The 20263-nt window shown below is 37.8% G+C and overlaps 1 protein-coding gene across 1 annotated transcript in view; it reads right to left on the bottom strand.

Annotated features, from left to right (window-relative positions):
- Positions 1-18502, bottom strand: part of ITPR2 (inositol 1,4,5-trisphosphate receptor type 2) — a 525070-nt gene extending 506568 nt beyond the window's left edge. The window contains exon 1 of the mRNA XM_079139251.1: positions 18058-18502. Within this exon, the coding sequence (XP_078995377.1) occupies positions 18058-18149 (92 nt within the window). The 5' untranslated portion in view covers positions 18150-18502. The remainder of the gene's footprint in view (positions 1-18057) is intronic.
- Between the last annotated feature and the right edge of the window lie 1761 nt (positions 18503-20263).

Raw genomic sequence — 20263 nt, forward strand, 5'->3', positions numbered from 1 at the left:
ATTACATGGAAAAAATGAATCCATTAGCAGACAGGCAATTCTTCAACTGTGTGTTGCTTCTGGGTTGTAGACTAGGGCTTTGTCCCAAAAGGCCACATCCAGGCAGGATGATGACATCTCCTGCCAGGAGTCATAGAAATTATCCTTAATCATAAAGAATAAGAAACCTTCACCATTTTATTTTGTTTTTGCTTTTGTCCTGAGGAAGTTCTGCAAAAAGCACATGATTCAAACATTTACTCTGGGTTGAGATCTAGTATTACCAATAGAACCACACCTTTTTTAGTTTTCTTTGAAGTAATTTTAAGGATAATCTCGAGAGTTAATGGTTGTTCAAAGTTCTTATAGTTTTTTTCATAATGTCCTATTTTCCATTATTAAACTAGTGAAGTGACATCTCTTTAGTTACCTGCTTTATTTAGTGTTCTAAACCACTGAATTCTAAGTATAAAAAAGCCATGACTAGGGACTTGCCATTTTCCCTACAGTCACCCTTTTCTCTTGGGCTCAGAAGCACCACTGGGACATTCAGTCTCCCTTCCTTTCACACACCCATCAAAAGCCTCTTCCCTGCCTGTCGTAAATCTGAATTCCAACAACTTGGCAGTAAAGGGCTGTCACCAGGCCAGGCTCCCTGCAGGAGCATTCCAAGTGTTGCTAAAGACTCCCTAGTAGCAAAAGTTTTCTTAAAAGGACTTGGAACTTAAAAACAGAAATGGAAAAGATGTGATAGGAAGTGCTTTATTTTCACTTAATGTCACATTTCCTTGAATTTATGGATATCTAGATTTAGACACATTACTCTGCTTAATCTTTCACCCTTAGTCTTTCCTGAATGCTGGAGTTCAAAGAAACAGCTGGACCAGATTTGGGATTTTCTTTGTTTTTAACAAAATTTGAAGCCATCTTCTACTTTGAGTTAAAAAAAAAAAAAAAAAAAAAAACAGCTAATAAGGAGAGGATACCTTAATGACACTCCAGATATCACAAAGGATCTGTTAAGTTGTAGTCAGATAACGAGTTTTAAAATGACCGCCAAAAACAAGATATTCAAAAAACTTTTGATATGACTAAAACATTTATTTGTTTTCCAATATGTTCTTCTATCAATAAACATAAAATAGAATCACAATGAAACTAACATTTTTTTACTTTGTATAATTTTTTTTAAATCAGAGGAAATACTCTACTTTTTGAATTATAAAAATCTTAAAAAATAAGACATTGATATTAAAATATGTATTTTGATTCAATCCTTGCTAATAAAGCAGGAGTATGTGATCCCCTTATAACATAATCACTTTTAAAACATCTAATACTAATTTTTAAAATGTGTACCATGTATAGCTTTCCAAATACTCAAAACAGGTATAATGTCACTTCTTGTCCCCAAAGGACCACAGACAGATAATATCAGCACTCCTGATTTAAAAAAAAGAAAGAAAGAAAGAAAAGAACTGGGGATTGAATCCAGGGTGCTTACCTGCTGAGCTATATCCCTAATCCATTTTTTCTATTTTTTATATTTCTATTTTTATTTTGAGACAAGGTCTCACTAAGCTGCAGAGACTGGCCTAGACCTTAGAATCCTCCTGCCTCAGCTTTGGCGTAACTGGGATTACAGATATATACCCCCAGTGTAGGCTCAGTACTTTCAACTTAAAAATGGGAACTCAATTCAAAGTTAAATGATTTTTCAAAGTTGTCAAAATCTATACAGAGCATAACAAATTCATTCCTATGCCCCAGAGTAGCTCTTTCTGCAATCCACATTGCATTTAAAGACTCATTTTCAAATATTTATTTATTTAATGACTTAACTTCAACCTTGAAATTAAATATGATTAATACATAGACATGTCATAATCATCAATGTCTTCAATAGTTCAACATGGATCCAAATTTTAAGTACTTAAAAAGAAGAAAAAAAAAAGTTGAAGATACTTTTTATTTTATTTATTTGTGTATTTATTTATTTATCTTTGGTACTGGGGATTGAACTCAGGGTGCTTACCCACTAAGCCATATCCCTAGCCCTTTTTATTTTTTATTTTGAGACAGGGTCTCACTAAGTTGCTTAGGTCTTGCTAAGTTCCTGAGGCTGACTTCCGACTTGTGATCCTCTTGCCTCAGTTTCCCAAGCCACTGGAAGACACTGACTTTTAAAGTTAAGAAAATTTACTTTAATTATTCTAAAAGATTACATTTCAAATATTATATATTCTATAGTAGTTAGAAACTACAATTCATATTTAGTTTGGGTACATTTTAAAATTCAGATTTTAAATTTAAAATATTTTAAACCCTGATTATATTATACTCCACATTGTATCCATCTTCATTAAGACAATTTATTTATATTCACTATGTGCTACTACTATGCCATAAAGTACATAAGTTGTTTATATCTAAGCAAAATTATCTAAAAAAGCAAGAAATTAAACTTACTGTAAGAAAGACAGATTCAAACATATGCTTTCATGAATGAGATCCATTAATCAATGTTCTGTGCTCATGAATAATGTGCTTTTTTAAAAATGTGTATCATATTCTCCCCTTTTTTAAATTTTGCATTAACATTATTGAGATATAATTTAGCTATGACAAACTGCTGCCTTCTCTTTTTGACCCCTCACCATTACTCCCACCCTTAGAATCCTTTTCTTCACAAGCAGATGCCAAAGTAATGTTTAGACCACTCCAGGCTATCGAAGCTTGGCAATGCATATAAATTTTTATCAGGAAGAAGATGAAACAGTTCTGAAAGCCCAAAAACAGTGGCCTGGAAATGAGAATAGCCTGATGAAAGTACTCAAATAATTAAAGGCTTCCGGTTTTTAAATCATATTTGTAAGGACCTAGGAAATGCGGGTTTGTGAAGGTTAAGGGGTGATCCTATTTGGCCACAGTGGATGTGGTATCCTTGACTGTCGGGCACCCACCTCCCACTGGCCTTCTGGCAGCAGAGCCCAGACGGAAGAACTAGGAGGGGTCTCGTCCTACTCAGTGCATGATAATGTCACCTCTGAAACAGGTTCTGCTCCTCCCCCAGCCATGGTACTCGCTGAAAGATGTGACCATTACCTAAGCCACTACAACAGAGATAACTGTAGTACCATACTTTTTCTAGAGTTTAAGGAAATGGGGCACTCTCTTTTTCAGCTGAGTGTAAGAGAACAGGGGTAAGACAGAAGCTACTAGCTGCCATGTGGCCTCCTTTGGGACGATACTGCCCAGGATGTGACTAATACTGATGGTACAGCAGAATCCGGGGAGATGGAGACTAAGACCTGCAAACTACAATGCCAAGATTTCCCAGTTACCCTGTCACAACATCCACTTTTTTGCTAGAAATGGTTTAAATTGGGTTTTCTGATTCTTGCAATCAAAAAACATTCTGACCAATAAAACTAGTGTCTTCATTCTTAGTCACAACCCTGAGTGCAGCACTTTTTGAACTCTTCCCAACACCAGTTACTCTGGTAAGCCTAGAATAGTCAACTGGCTTAAACATCACCATAAGAAAATTATGCTGGCTCACAGGAAATGCTTTCTCATAGAGAAATTTTCAAGGGAGGGGTGACGAAGTAGTTTCTCTTTCAAAGTATTTTTAAAGTTTTAATGTCCTAATGGTTTTTCTATACTCCGTGAACATGAATATACTACATTTCCAATAAACAGGAAAATCTTCCTTTATGGCATAATTAAAAGAAGGCAAAGGCCTGAATCATTTTTATTCATTAAGGAGATCTAAGAGACAGGAATAAGCCTCTCAATTCCTATATATATCTTTTCAATTCCTACAATTTTGTTTAAAAATTGCAAGTATTCCCAAGAGAAGTGTTATAATTTGATTAGTTACTATTTAAAATTTGACAAGATTTTCCCAGACAAATTTGTTTATTTGTAAACTGATTAATTATCCAAACCAGATAAATAGTTTTTACTAATCTGCATCTAACAGTCACAGAAGTTCAATCAGAATTCTTGGCAAAAGGAAACCTCAGAGAGTAGCACCAGCTGTTCATTGGAAACTTATATAAAAACTGTATCCTATTGGCTCCAAAACAAATACATGTTTTGCATCTATAAATAAAACAAAAATTGCTTCATTACTATGTTCTAATAGGGAAGAAATATTAGCAACTAAAAGAGCATTGTAGGATTTAAAATGTAACAAAGCATGAAAATTCTAGTCAAAGAATTATATGTCAAGCAATTCTAAGACTATTACTAATGTTGATATACTCCAGGTGTTTGTAGTACACCAACTGAATAACATGCATCAAACCAGAAACAAAAGAAAAACATAAGTATTTATAATTTAATAACATGCATCATTTAAGTAAGGAAGAAAAAAAGCAAAATGAATAAGAGATAAAGCAGCATGCTTCCAAACAGCCTACTAGACAAATACCAGTTTAAAAACAGGTGTACTACAGCTCCTCTTTCCCTATCTCGCAGCCTGTGGAGGCCTGCTGGAAACAGGACTTCTAAAAGGCAAATGTGTCTGGAAGGCTGGGGTGCAAAGCCATTTTTGCTGGCTACGAGCAGGTCTCCAGAACCAAAGGGAGCACACAGCTCTTCCAAAAATTGAAGGTGTTTATGCCAGAGGTGAAACCAAGCAAGAGATGTGCTTATGTGTATAAGGCAAAAAACAACACAGTGACTCCTGGTGGCACACCAAACAAAACCGGAGTAATCTGGAGAAAGGTAACTTACGCCCATGGAAAGAGTGGCAAAGTTTAGTTCCTAAGGCCATTGGACACAAAATCCATATGATGCTGTACCCCTCAAGGATTTAAACTAATGGAAAATAAATAAAAATGGATTTGTGCTCCTTAAAAAAAAAAAAACTGGTATACTACACATTTTTGTAAACATAAGACAGCAGCACTTTTAACAACCATGCAATAGGAACTCATAGGAACTCAGCTAAGCTTCCAAAAAGACATTCATGTCAATTTTCCAGATATAATAATGTGAATAATAATAACAGTGATAACATCCACCTAGTTAGCACTTAGATTCCACAGACCTAATGGTTACCAAACATTTGATAAATGTTAATTACCATTAATTTCATGGCAGCACTACTAACTGAGCAATAATCCTACCTTACAGATAAGGAAGTTGAGATATTCAATATTAAATAACTTCCAAAGGTCACAGTATGAGAAAAAGTGGAGCAACAATTTGAAATCATATTCATCTGAGTCAAAAGCCCATACTCTAAACCATATGCTAACCATTCATCTTGAATACTTGCTATGTAATAGATACTATGAAAATCCCACGGACATAATAATTAACAAAACAAGATACAGTCTTTGCCCTTCGGGAGTTTAAAGACTAGTGGAAAAAACATAATTGGGTACTTACAGAAACAGAAGAAAATTAAAACCACAACTGTGATCAATTTTATGAAGGAAAAGAATATGGTGCCATATAGGATAGAGGATCTCTCACAATCTGAGAGATCAGCAACAGTTCACTACAAGAGCCACAGAGCTGAAATCTGAGAAACAGGTGAAAGGCCTGAAAGTTAAGAAGGGAAACTGAGGAGTGGGGGTTGTAGCTCTGTGGTTGAGCGCTTGCCTAGCATATGTGAGGCACTGGGTTTGATTCTCAGCACCACATAAAAATAAATAAATAAATAAAATAAAAAAGTATTGTATCCATCTACAACTAAAAAATGAAGAAGAAGAAGAGGAGGAGGAGGAAACTGACCACTGGGGGAGCATATGCAAAGGCTCTGTGGCAATAAGAATCTCAGAAAATTCATGCAACTAAAAAGAAGGCAGTGAGCCTAAAGCAGAGAGCTAGAGGAAGAAAGTATAGTACAAGATGTAGCTCACAGCTCAGAGACTTGGAAAACCAGAAGTCAAGTTGAGCACAATTACATTTATCCAGACATGAGCAAATGAAAATTTCCTTCAAATCTGTAGGTTCAGTTTTTTTAAAGTAATTACACCTTGTTATGGTTTAGATGTGATGTCTCCCAAAAGCTCACGTGTAAGACAATGCAAGAATGTTCAGAAAAGAAATGATTGGGTTGTAAGAGCCTTAACCCAGTCAATTATTTAATCCCCAAATGGGGATTAACTGAGCAGTAACTGAAGTGGTAGGGTGTAGCTGGAGGAGGTGGGAATTGGGGCGTGGCTTTGGGTATATATTTGAATCTGGAGAAGGGAGTCTCTCTCTGCTTCCTGATCACTAAGTGAGCTGCTTCCCTCTGCCACACTCTTCTGCATGTCCTGCCTCACCTCAAGCCCCAAGGAATGAAGCCAGCTTTCTATGGACTAAGACCTCTGAAACCATGAGCCCCTAAATAAACCTTTCCTCCAATACTATTGTGCTGACCGGGTCTTTTAGTCACAGCAGTGAAAAAGCTGACTAAAACACGCCTCCATAGCAATAGTGAATATTTTCATTCATAAAGCTTTCTAGGTCCAAAGTGAAGCACTAAACAGACACTGTCCCTTCAGTGATTGTGATGACAAGCTACTGCCATCCCTACACAGCTGCTTGGTTCGTGCTGTCATCACATATCACCGATTCCTCGGCTGCCTGCCACTTGCACTTCTGTTCGTCCTCCCATTCTCTGATCTTTCTAAAGCAAAACCTGATCATTTTATTGTGCTGCTTAAAAACCCTTCAATGGCTTCACATTGCATCTGGCTCTTGTCTACCCATCTAGTTTCATATTTTGTTAGAAGATAGTAGAGCCACTATTGGGGACATCTGGAGAACCCATTCATTTCTTGGGACTCTGTTATTTCTAGTGCATTAGCCTCATCTTCATGGTTCAAGATGCCTTCTTCCCATGTCCATGGGTGGGGACTGAACACCTCCTTTAATGGTTTTTCTTCTGAGTGTAGTTTATGGCCTCACCTGGCTATGAAGGAGACTAAGAAATGTGGTCTTTATTCTGGAACCCATAAACCCACATATTTCTATCAGTATGAAAGAAGGGGAAAATGGATTTCATGGAATAACTAGCAGTCTTTGAAATGGAAACTGACATTAACATGTCTTTTTTAAAAAATTAAATGTTTCAAACTAATCAACTATGACAGTTGATATTAATTCTTTGTAATTTATTTAACTAATTGTAACTTTCATTTTTTTAAAAAACAATGTGCATTATGAACGCTGACCTATTCTTTAGAAAATGCTTATAGACTAACTTTACAGGTATCCATTGCCGAAGAAATTGCTGCCTGTCAAAACTCCTACTCGACAATCTACCAAAATAATTATCAATTCAGATTCTCTGATTGTTAACAAAGTACTTTTATACTTCTGAGAGATTCCTTAGCAACTGAGACTTTGGAAATAAGTACTTGGTTTCTCCCCTAACAGATAACAATGACCTCATTTGTACTGACCGGGAAAGAAGGCTCTCAAATCATGACCTGCCAGGTAAATAAAGAAAGAAAAGTAAATAAAAGTCCCTTTCTCATTTATTAATCCTAGAAATGCACAAATTTAGTAAAGTTTTTAATAACTAATACTTTCATTGACAGTGAATCTTGATTTAAGTGTCACTTTATTTATCATTCCTAGCTACAAGTTTAGGATCCTGAATGTAAAATTCTTTTCTTTACTTTCCCCACCTATTGTAAAGAACCAGAACTAAAATTACCTTCTCTGAAAACATGGTCAAAGCCAAAACTCTACTTGCAATGCAAATGTTTAAGTAGTTATGTCCCTGATATTAGCAATGACCTTGAAACACTCTCAAAACCAAAGTGACCAGTCTTTAAATCATTAACTTACTTTGGATCCCTAATGCAACTGTGTTTGGTGATTTCAGTATTCAATTTTTTAAGTGACTGTCTTTATTTGGCTTGGTATTCTTAAACTAGATTTTAGTTTGTTATAGAAATGGAAAAACAATTCTGATAATGTTTGGTATCATTTATCTCAAAATTACTTTTCTAAAGACATTATATTTTCAAACACCATCATAGAGGATCATTACATGTTAGAACTAAAAGAAATTGAATGATAATGTTTTATTTTTTCAAATTATTTTATAATTTGTATGTATCTACATTTTCACCCTCTCATTTCTCTCATATGTAAGTCCTAAAACAACAAATATTCATCCAATAAGTAACACTATGTTACATTAAATAAGCTAGACACAAAAGTACAGTCGTTGAGATTCCACTTACATGAAGTACCTAAAATAGGCACATTTATAGAGACAGAAAATAGACCCAAAGTTACCAGAGGATAAAGGTAGGGGAATATGAGGATTATTTTCTGAAGGATATGGAGTTTCTATATGAGTGATGAAAAAGTTCTGGAAACAGCAGTTATGGTTACTCAACACTGTGAATGTAACTAAAGCTGTGGAATTATACACAACAATAATTAAAATGGAAAACTGTCATGCATATTTTTTCACAATTTATTTTTAAAGATGCTGAGAACTTACTACAATATTAATCTGCCTATTAAACTGCAGTGACATCCAGCTCACACCCAGGCTCTCTGTTCCCTTTCCCCAGTGCCACACTGCCCCAGAAGCAAACAGAAATCAGAGTTTGGCTCAGTGATATTCCTGGTAACCAGATCAGAGCATTGGGATTCACCTTCATGAACATAAATGATTAATCCTAATCCAAGTGGGGCCAAATGCTATCACTTTACGATCTGAAATTTCAGAAGAGAGACACCCAGTATAGGAGTTGCAGGGTCGAGTTCATGCAAGTGGTAGGACCCAGAGAGAAAGTCCTGCTGTTGGGACTCTCACAGCTGCCCTGGGTCTCAGCCTCACTAATGGCCACTTGTTGAGCTCATCAATTTCTTGGAGCTCCTCCAGTATCATCATGATAAATCTTCTTTTCTTAAAGGTAGCCAGGATGGTTTCTGTTCCTTACCAACAAAGAACCTACATCCAACGTAATGAAGTTCTTTAAATCTTCAGTTTCATCCAGGTAGGCAAAGTGATGTACAATTTTCCTTTGCTTCCCAAATTTTCAGGCTATTGAGACCAGAGAGTAAGAATTAGGCTATCAGGGAAATCTTTGAAGATTTCCAAGGCAATTCACTATAAAGTGTGAGAATAATTAAATATGAGTTGGCGGCACTTTATTCTCTGAGAGTTTACAAAGAATATTCTTTATCTCTAGAAATTTTTTTTAATATTTTTTAACTGTTGATAGACTTTTATTTTATTCATTTATTTATATGTGGTGCTGAGAATCGAATCCAGTGCCTCACACATGCTAGGTATGTGATCTACCACTGAGCCACAATTCCAGCCCCTAGAAATGTTAATAAACAACTCTTAAACCAGTTTTATTTTTCAGGGTTTTTTTTTTTTTTTTTTTTTTTTTTTTTAGTTTATTTAGGTTCTTTATGTTTAGCATTGATGATCCATATAAATTCCCTACAAAAGAAGAACAATCCTCTGTCTACAGGAGATAATATGTGGAGAAAAGCAGTATCTGTCCTCAATGATTGTTTGAGTGTTTCATAATTAGCCATTACCACTAGGTCTCAGGAAGCTGGACAACTAGGGTTTATTTCATTCAAAACCTAAGTATTACTGCTTGCTTTGGAAGCACAGATACTAAAATTGGAACCATACATAAATTAGCGTGGCCCCTGTGCAAGAATGACACACAAATTCATGAACCATTTCATACTTTTTTTAAAAAAGGAAAAAAGTCCTAAGTTTTGCAGAATAGAGGAAGGAATGTGGGAGAGGGGAGGGAGGACAGGAAGGAAAGGGAGGAGGGAAGGGGGATCCTGAACTGAAATCAAATTCCAAGCATATGTGAGTTTGTTGGGATGAGCCCAACTACTACGTATAACTATAAACCTCTAAAAAAGAAACAGGTGACATCTTGGAAATATGATGAGGTCTTCACCCTTGCAGGCTGTTATAAAAGGGTACATTTGGCCCCCTTTTGCCCTTTCTTGCCCTCTTGCTTTCCATCAGGCAATGATGCAGCAGGAAGGCTCTCACCAGATGCTATGAGCCAATAAATTTGTTACTTATTTTAAAAACACCTAAGTTTTCTCTAGAACTCCACGGAGGAATTCTCTTGGATAACCAATATATAACAAAGTCCAGCATTTTATAATTACCACAAAGAGATCTTAAAAAAAAAAACAAAAGTTTTTAAAGTTTTAGTTGTAGGCAAACACAATACCTTAATTTTATTTTTATGTGGTGCTGAGGGTTGAACCCAAGGCCTCACCTGTGCTAGATGAGCACGCTACCACTGAGCCACAACCCCAGGCCCACAAAGAGATCTTTATAACAATATTTTAACAGTGACTCAAACATCTCAGTAATAGACAGAACCTCAGTGACACGTCTGAATTCTCAGAATTTAGATACGAATTGATATTATGCTTTGTTCACTTCCTTAACCTTTCTCTGCATTCATGGGAACATATCTATGAACTTTGTCACTTTTTAAGACATCAAAAGGAAAACAGGGTATGGTAGACTCCATACACAGAAGAAGAGTATTTCAAACCAAGTGGGAGAGAGAGAGAGAGAGAGAGAGAGAGAGAGAGAGAGAGAGAGAGAGAGAGAGAGAGTGTGTGTGTGTGTGTGTGTGTGTGTGTGTGTATGCACATCCATGTAGTCAAATGTACTATAAGGGGAAAATAATTAAGAACTACTTTAGATGAAAAGCTGTCCTTATTTCAAAAGCTTCCAGGGACCTATAAAACTTGAATTAAGTTCATGACTTATGAAAAAAAAACTACAAAACACTGAAGATGAGAAGAAGCCAGGAAAGGAGGGATAAAAATATAATATAAAAAGGAGCTGAATACCTTGTCTAAATCCCCCACCCCAAATAATTGCTAAGTTTCTTCTTGACTAAGCTTTATATTCCTGGCTCATTATCTCAGGACTCAGTAAATCCAGCATATGTTACAAAGATTGAAAGGAGACTTTCTTAATAATTTCAGAGGGTCAAAACCAAGTTTGTCTCTTACATTTTGTAAATTAGCATAAAATAGGTTCTTAGATTATTTCTTCTGTGTCTCAAAAATATCAAACTGTTTGCTTATAGTTTTTCAGATCTATTAAAATGAACAGAAAAATTCACTGACTTTTTAGAAGAAAAATTACCAAGAACACATAATCAATTATGGGAATAGATAAAAACAAATGTCCATTCTAATAATCCTGCAAAGGTCAGCTCAAGTGCCACCTCATCCTTGAAGTCACCCAGGACATCCCAAGCAGAAGAGGAAAACGAATTCTTCTCACTTCCTAAGCCACTGTTTGTAAACATCTTTATGGAATCTGTAAAGAACTACCTCATAGTGCAGATATTCAACACCAGTCTTTTCAGTTACTAAATATTCAAAAGTGATTTCCCAAATATTTCCCAAATATTTATTCAACACCTACTATGTACCAGGAATTTTGTCAGATACCAAGCATACAAGGATTTAAAAGACCACATTTTCTTGGTACTTGTTAGTTACTGGTCTTGCAGCACTCACAACACTGAGAGCAAACATAATGACTGCCTTCATTTCTCCTACAAATCCTGGCCCAGGGTCACACCACAAACTGTCAAAGGAAGATTTTATTTCTGAGGTAATATTTTATAGTTTAATATCTGTCATCTCTTTACATGTGTATCCCCCAGCCCATAGGGTAGCTCATTAAGCATTCACTGAAAAAATATATCATCTACAGCATGATTTAGCAAAACAGTACACCATCAGGACAGTCATGTGGACTTGTGGTTATAACCTGTATAATAGCAATTGTTAACCAATTATTGATTTGACTTTTGAGAAAACTAATCCACCCACTCAGACAATAAAACAATTTGTTGATTTATTTTGACCACACACAAAAACCCCTCACAACTATGCTATAAGTGTTGACTTAGGCAATTAAAATCTCATACTGAGTTCAAGGTTACTAAAAGAACAAGTCAACCACGTAAAAATGTATATTTTACATGTGTAAACAGACTTCTAAAGTAAAACAGACTAAATATTTACCATGTGAAATAAATCAGTCATCATAATTGTTCAGTATTACTGGCTGGACAGATTTTTCATAATAAATTTTAATACCAATGAGAACTAAGAACAAATTTTTAATGGTAAACATATGACTATTTCAGTACCATACTTTATTTATACTTTTAAAAATAAATATTATTGATGTAGCTCAGAGGTAGAACATTTGCCCAACATGCGTGAGGCCATGGTTCAATCCACAGCACCACAAAAAAAAAAAGAAAAGAAAAAAAAAATATATAAATATATATTATTGATCAACAGTAATAAGAAGTTGAAGAATCCTTAAAAACATCATTTTCATTTTAATTAACTTTCCTGACCATAAAAGTAATAGGTGGTTAATTAAAGAAATATATACAAAATATAGGAAATAAAGGAGATATAAAAAGGAAAATTAAAAATCAGCTACTCACTAACCATGCAGGGTCAACCACTGTTAATATGCTATTCTACTTTCCATGTATCTTACTTTGAATATTTTTATTAAAATCATGGTTTTCTAAAGTTATCTCTTAAAGACTTTACCATATAAATTGGTATGAAAGTAGAAAGATAACCAACCAACCACAAAAAAGACGTCAATGTAGTTGAAAGGCATACTTTTAACATTAAATGAATGAATGAATGAATGCCATTAGTTTCACATGTCTGATTATGATCCAGTGATCCATTACCAAGTTCCTATATTAAAAAAGTAAAACTGGGTACAGTGGCCCACACCTCCAATCCTAGTGGCTTGGGAGGCTGAGGCAGGAGGATGGCAATTTCAAAGCCACCCTCAGCAATTTAGCAAGGCCATAAGCAACTTAGCAAGACCCTGCCTCAAAATTTAAAAAATAAAAATAAAATGGGTTGGGGATGTGGCTCAATAGTTGAGCACCTCTGGGTTCAATCCCTGATACCAAAAAAAAAAAGTAAAACTTACTTAGTACATTATAAATTTGTCATAAAAGTTCATGGTTACTTCTTTTATATTTATATATGAAGACATACACTCTGACTGGAATTTAAGTTTTAAAGTTTGGTTCTACAGTAGTTTGTCTATATTCTCTAGATTTTCACACCATCTGTACAATAACAGTTTCCCAATAATGAAAAAATGTGATTGTGAAAAGAGCTACCTGTGCACAAATAAAAGACTACTCTTAAACCTAGAATGAAGCCAAGCAGTTGCCTCTGAATTCTAGTCTGTCAGGACCAAGCATTAGGGGCACTTGAACAGGTGTGGTTGTTTACCTGACTGAGCCCTCACTTCAGTGAGGGTCCAAAACCTGCAGTGCTATTCTTGGAATGACTTCAAGGTTTCAGAAACAGTTCATCTTTCAATTTAAAACAGACTTCATGTTCACCACTTCAGAAGCTGTCTTTGAACTTGAGCTGGTTTCAAGTTCCACAACATCACACTTCTCACCCGTAGACTTCCCAAAACAACTCAGTATTCATGAGTTCATCATCTGTGTCCTCCCCACTGAAGGTGTATGCAAATATTCAACAGATTTTTAGGTAATTTTTATCAGATTATCAGATGCCATAGCCAAAACAAAGCTCAGTTTCTATACCTATAGCAGAAAACAATATTTGGCTATTATTTAGAAGGTTCTATTTGGAAGACATTAAACATAACTTGCAAATTATGCAAAAATAAAAGTTTCACTCCATGCTTCATCTACAACTCCCCACTAATCAAATGATTCCATTACAGAAAAGATTTTTACAACTATAACAAGAATGGCATAATTAAATAAAAGAAGAGATAATAAATCAAATCTGTAAACATTTAAAGGTCAAAAAATGTTCAGTAGAAAACAATCAGGAAAAGAAATTCAAGGAACTATAATTGGGAACAATAAAATGTAAGCATTTTCATAGTCTTGTTATCTGAGGAATTAAGTCAAAATCATTAACTATGTGACTCACCCCTCACCCCACTTGACATCTGTCATTGAACATGGAAACAAAGCAAAGGGGAAAATTAATTGAATAGGTCAAAATCAAGCAAGAGGTAAAAATAAGGGCCCCAATCTTTTGTCGCTCTAACTAAGAGACTATTATGATGCTTTGAGATTAGTGTTTCAATTGGTAGTCATCTGACAGTTTGTCAACATCTTAACTTGATGAAACCTCAAGTCAAAAGTAGCAATATGTACATAAACATACACACACATGCATACAAATATACACACTTTTTATTTACCAACCTCTCAACTTATGAATGGCAAAAGAAGAAATGGCATACCTTCCACTGGTTCTACTATCCTACCATTCTAAGAATTCTGCTAACACTTTGTGTTAGTTAGCTTCCCTTTACTGTAATAAAATACCTGAGATAATCAACTGATAAAAAGAAAGGTTTATTTTACCTTACAGTTTTAGAGGCTTCAGTTTAGGACTGACTGGCCTCATGGCTTTCAGCCTATGATGGCACCGAACATCATGATGGAAGCATATGGTAGAGGTGGCCATTCACTTTATGGCAGCCAAAGCAAAGAGAGCAGGAAGAAGGGGCTTTATCCCAATATCACCTGTAAGGGTAAGCCTCCAAAGACCTAACTTCCTCCCTCTATGCCCAACCCCTTAAAAGTTCCACCACTTCCCAATAATGCAATGAACTGGGGACCACACCTTTAACACATGGGCCTTTGGGGGAATTTAAGATCTAAACTCTATCACTTTTATCCTGAAAAATCAGACTCATGAAAACACAATTGTTTTCTTCTCTCTGATTCCTATAAATGGCACTACAGTTTTTTTTAATGACCTTGAATGGTTTTAATGTTTAGAACTTTCTTTGACCACACTGTGGTTCTTAGAACCACACTGTCCTCCAATTTTTAGAAATTATAAAGCTCATGGAAGCATATACCCATGCCACATGAAATATTATCTAAACAGATATTGGGGTAGCATCTCCTACTTGTTAGCTTAAAGTATAATTTGTAGATAATTTATTTTGCAAGTTGGGTCTAGGACTATGAAACCAAAGTTTCAATATACTGTAATTCCTCAATATATTGTCACAGGTCATTATTTATACACTTTCTGTATCAAAGACAGTGGATACTTCTGGTTGAATTAATAACCTTAATTAAGTCATTACAAAATTAAATGGGATTATTTCTCAATAGTTGAAACTGTTCATTTCTGAGTTTAGAAAATTATTTTATAACACAGCATCCCTAACTTTGAAAATGATCAACATGTTAATAAAAATCAAAGGGACAAAGAACAGAACATGAACAACATGGTCCCCTTAGAAACTAAACAAGCCTTTTTAAAGTTCCAGATGCTTTCTGAAAGCATCTCAGAAGTTTCTGCAACATTATTTATATACCTCATATACAGCAAAGTTTGGAATGTTTGTTAATAAGATAATCAATAATTGCAGGTTTAATTCTATGTGACAGTCACAATTTTAAAAAGAATATGTTAAAAAGAAATAACATGTTTTCCAATGAGCTCCATTTTCAAAGCAGAAAAGTGCTATTTTTAATCACCAAAGGTACACTCATGCCATTATTTATCAAGAGAAATATCACAGCACTTGAATAGTTTGTCCTGATTATTCCATTAGCATACTCTTAACCCAGAATTCATTTAAGTCCTCAACTAGTTAGTATCTGCTGCCCTTGAATACTTTTTGGACATTATTCAATGAGGACAGGAAACTGCATCAGAGCACATCAACAATGACTTTCACTACAATGCCCTTTGAAAAGATGTGCAGAAGCAAGTACCAGGACAGAGGAATGGCATACCCAATTCCTGAGTTACAGAGTACTACACAATTATGTGAACCTGTGAGCAGTCTCACTCAGAAAAAGAATATCCAATCAAAGTATCACATTTCACCAATGGCAGCTTTTCTAAAGACTCTTCTTCAACCCAGAACTAGCAGCATTAAGAGCCTTGTCAGATTAATCTCAACAAGACTCGGTTCATTAACAGAAAAATAATATTCTGCAAATCTACAATCTAAGGAAACTCAACTTTTGAAACACCATCATGAAACACTGACTACAAATAACAAATATTTATACAAATGTATATGTAACATTAACAGTCATTCAAGCTTTTTTTCTCAAGGCTTAGAAAATATTATGTGTAGCCAAAGAAAAGCACACTTGGCTAGGAATCTGGAGACAGGGTTAGAGTTTCAGCTTTTTGCACTGATGTCCTGTTTCTAGGGTCAGTCACTTCATTTTTCTTAGAGATTCCTTGTCTCTAAAATGAGTAGGGCAGACGCCACAACTGTTGAAGTTGTAGCACCATGATTTGCCACCCACAGCCCTGCTGTATTTATTTTATAAGTTATTCACAAGCAAACCTTTGCTGTATAAGGCACTATAGAAACATGGCTTTTTTTTTTTTTTTTTTTTTTTTTTTTGTCTAGGCTTTATACTCTACTCCTAGTCTTTTTTACTATACTGTCCACAAATATAACTACTGTTCACATCACCAAGGTAGTGATAATTACTGCAATAGCTAGTACTTATCTAAGTACTTATTACATGACTGTACTGTGCTAAGCACTTTACACATATTAACTCTCTTCTCACCACAAACCATGGAAGAGAAACTATTATTATCCTCATTTATGCAACTAAGGGGACTGAGGTACAGGTGGATTATGCATTGTACCCAGGGTCAAAAAGTTTACAAGTGGAAGAACTGGGATTCAAACTCCAAACCCACTCCCAGAAGCCTACCTGCTTAACTCCAGCATTGCACGCAGCTAGAGAGTCCATAGAAAGTGAAGTGCAGCAGAGTTCATCTGCAAAATATTGGCAGAGGCCCCAAAACTGCACTTATACTATGCATTCTCTCAGGAACAACTCACTGTTTGTGATTTACAAACCCAGCATACATACTTGGAATTCTTATTTCTTCCTTCCATGCTTCAGTTTTGCAAGTAAATAACAATAATGGAAAAGAGATTAAATTAAATCCACCTTCCTTCTCTCAATTATTTGGGGAAATGTACAAATAACAGGAACTGTGGGACAACTGGTAACTTCCACATCCCCGCGCTGAGTAGGCAGCGCTCCCTTACAACAAGCTCCCAGTCATGGTCCAAAGACATCGCATGTTAAGTCATGTGCCCCAAAAAACGAACAGCTCAAAATAGTGGAATAGGCAGACGTGGAAACACCAGTTCTGCAGCCTGAAATCTCTAACACTGAGGAGCCTAAGAGCCTGGGACCATGAGGTAACAAAAAAATACCTGTGCAGCAAAATATATTACAGTGTGCAATTAAACTGGTCAGTGGTATACACAATTAGGACTGGGAGAAAATAATAGTAATCGAGAAAGTCCTATTTAACAATTCAGCACATTGTTTTCATATATGTATGTACATATATTTCCCCAATTATTAACCAACTCCAATCTTGCATTTGGCTGAGATCCAACAGGGGTTCCCTATGGGAACCAGAGAAGGCAGGTCTGAGTTCTGGAACCCGGGGAGCAGCCCCCAGGCTGCCCACGAGGCGGGGCAAGTCCTCGTTGGGCAAGGACAAAAGGAAATTACTTCAGCGAAGAGGAGACGGTGAGCTCCTCCCGTAGGACAAAGCCACACTTTGGCTCTCCCCGTCTCACCCGTTTCACGTCCAAGGCCACGGGTTTCTATCTACTGCTCTTTCAAACCCGGCACTGACAGACAGACAAGGGGCTGAGAGCGGTAGTGAGAAAAGATGGGAAGAGAAGTTGTTTTGTTTTCCCAAATGAGAAAACAAACCCACATTTTAATCAAAACAACCCATGGAGAAGTCGGCGAAGACTTCTTCGCCCGGCCTGTCTCAGGACTTTTGAATCACTTCCTCCTTTTCTGATGTGTCTTGAGTTTGAGATTACAAAGTTGCTGAGAAAGTCTTGCCTCTCCCGCTTCCTGCGAGTGAGAGAGCGGGTGCTGACCCTGCCGGGCGCCGCCACCTCGGGCGGGAACAGGAGGGCGCCACGCGCGAGGAGGGACAGGGATGGGCGCCGCGGGGACAGAGCGCGAGCGCTGCCCAGCCGCCTCTCCTGCTTACCCCAGGGTGCTGATGAAGCCGTTGACCGAGCCCTCCGCGTACAGGGACACGATATCCCCTATGTAGAGGAAGCTGGACATTTTATCAGACATGCTGCTTCATGTTCCAAAGCGAACGTCCCTCCTCTTCCCTGCGCCCTCGCTGCTCTCTCCGAAGGAGCCGCAGCGGCAGAGGCAGAATGGAGCGCAGGACCGCTGCGGCCGCGCAGGACACAGTCCCAGTGACACAGAGTCGGGGTTCAGCCTGCTTCCGCCCCGCGGGAGCCCGGCAGGAGCGAAGGCGCAGCTGTGGACACTCCGCGGCGAGAGCAGCCCCGACGCCCCGAGAAGCCGCAGCCGCCGCCTCCCCGGCAGGTTTCCTGTTCCTTCAGAAGTTTTCTCTCCAACACCTTTGCTCCTCCTCCTGCCTCCTCCGCTCCCCGCTTCGAGTCCCCTCCCCGCTCGGCGCCCCGCCGCAGCCGTCACAGCCGCCCCGCGGGAGCTCGAGGTTGCAGAGCCCCCGGGTCCCCTCAGGGGAATTTTTGGACCAGGTGGCGGTGCCCATCCGACCAGGCGGTGGAGAGGATCCCAGGGAGGGGAGGCGTCCAATCAGGCAGCGGCGACCGGGGGCGGAGCTGGACCGGGGCGGGGCTACTTTGAGGAGGCCGGGCCACCCGGGAAGCCAAAGAGGTGGACGCTGCGGCCAGCAGAGGAGAGCTGAGCGACTTGGAGGTGCGGCAGGGGGCCCCAGCCGGGGACCGGGAGCTGCATAGTCGCACTGAAGAGGCAGGACCTGGGGCGCTACAGTCCTACCTGGGAAAGCGAAGAATTGGCGAAGGGGAGGGCGTATGCATGACCCAGGCTCAGCGAGAAGCCTGAAGAGGGTGGGTTTGAATGGGGTTAAGTAACTTGCTGACCAAGGGAGAGGAAGAGGTTGAAGTAAAGGAAAGCATACAAATAAAAAATAAATACATAATGAAGCAAAGAAAAGGAGGGAGTAAAAATCTCACTTGGGATATGTAATTTCATTGTTTTGTTTTTCTCAAGTTTATAGCCTTAGTGAAATTTGACCTATGAGCAGATGTCTAGGTGAGTGCGAGCTTCCGTGGAGGTAAACGTCACTTGGCCAAACCTGAAATTTTTGTAGCCAGCCCTGGCAATGAGAGCACTATAGACCTGTGCCTTCTCTTAAGCCTCCGAGGCCAGGCCTCCCTTGCTTCCTTAACTCCAAGCCAAGGCTAACCGTGTACCTTCCTGGAGCCCATTGTCACTGTCTCATTGACAACGCTTGCTTGTTTACATTTAAAACTGATGACTTTTGAGCTCCAGCGTTGCAAGCAAACTGGAGGCAGCACACGTTTGCATGCCTTCTCTGTTGTGTTTGCTGTCTTCATCTGAGAACATCATTTAAAAGTCTTTCACTCTCCCTTTCAGGAAGATGTGAAGGAGGCAAACTTTTTGGCAGTGATGACACTTGACACTCAATTAAAATTTTAAAAAATGCTACTTAAGTAATCCCCACAGAGCAAGGTTTGCAGAAAGGCAGAGGAACTCTGGGAATGCAGAGGGATATGTGCCAAATTATGCAACTGGCCAAAATGTACCTTAGAGTTCAATGATGTCATGCATGTCTTACAGCTCAAAGATGGTTTGGGTTGAAATTTATAGTCACATAATAGACTGAGAGAAAAATAAGCTTAATATTCAAATATTTGTATTAAGAAAGCCTTCAGGAAAGAAAATAATAGACTCTGAATCCAGGAAATGCCAGTGAAAGCCTGTGTGTGTTGAGATAAACTGCTGGCCCTGGTCATTACTTACCATGCAGCTGAGAGATCTCTTCTTGTTCTCCTTTGGAAAAGATAACTTAGCTACTTAAAAATGCCTATTACATGATAGAAGCCCTCTTCTACCTACACATGTGATATTACTGTTGGGAGCCTCCAAGAGATTGGCCATGATTTCTAAAAAACTTGAGATGAAGCAAGTGGATGACTATAGAAATAGAAATTTCTTTTTATCCAAGCGATCCATGCATTACATTCTGTAGTTCCCCATATTGCACACAGTCCTGTTCCATACATCTAATGGATGCTCAACAATTACTAGTCAAAGTCATGAATATTCTTTGTTACCTCAAGGCACAGCGTAACTGTGAACATCACATAATAGAATGAGCAGGTGTTTATGCTAATGAACAGATAAAAGTATCAAGCCATGTACCCAAG

Source organism: Sciurus vulgaris (assembly GCF_902686455.1).
Source record: "Sciurus vulgaris genome assembly, chromosome: 5".
Taxonomy (NCBI): domain Eukaryota; kingdom Metazoa; phylum Chordata; class Mammalia; order Rodentia; family Sciuridae; genus Sciurus; species Sciurus vulgaris.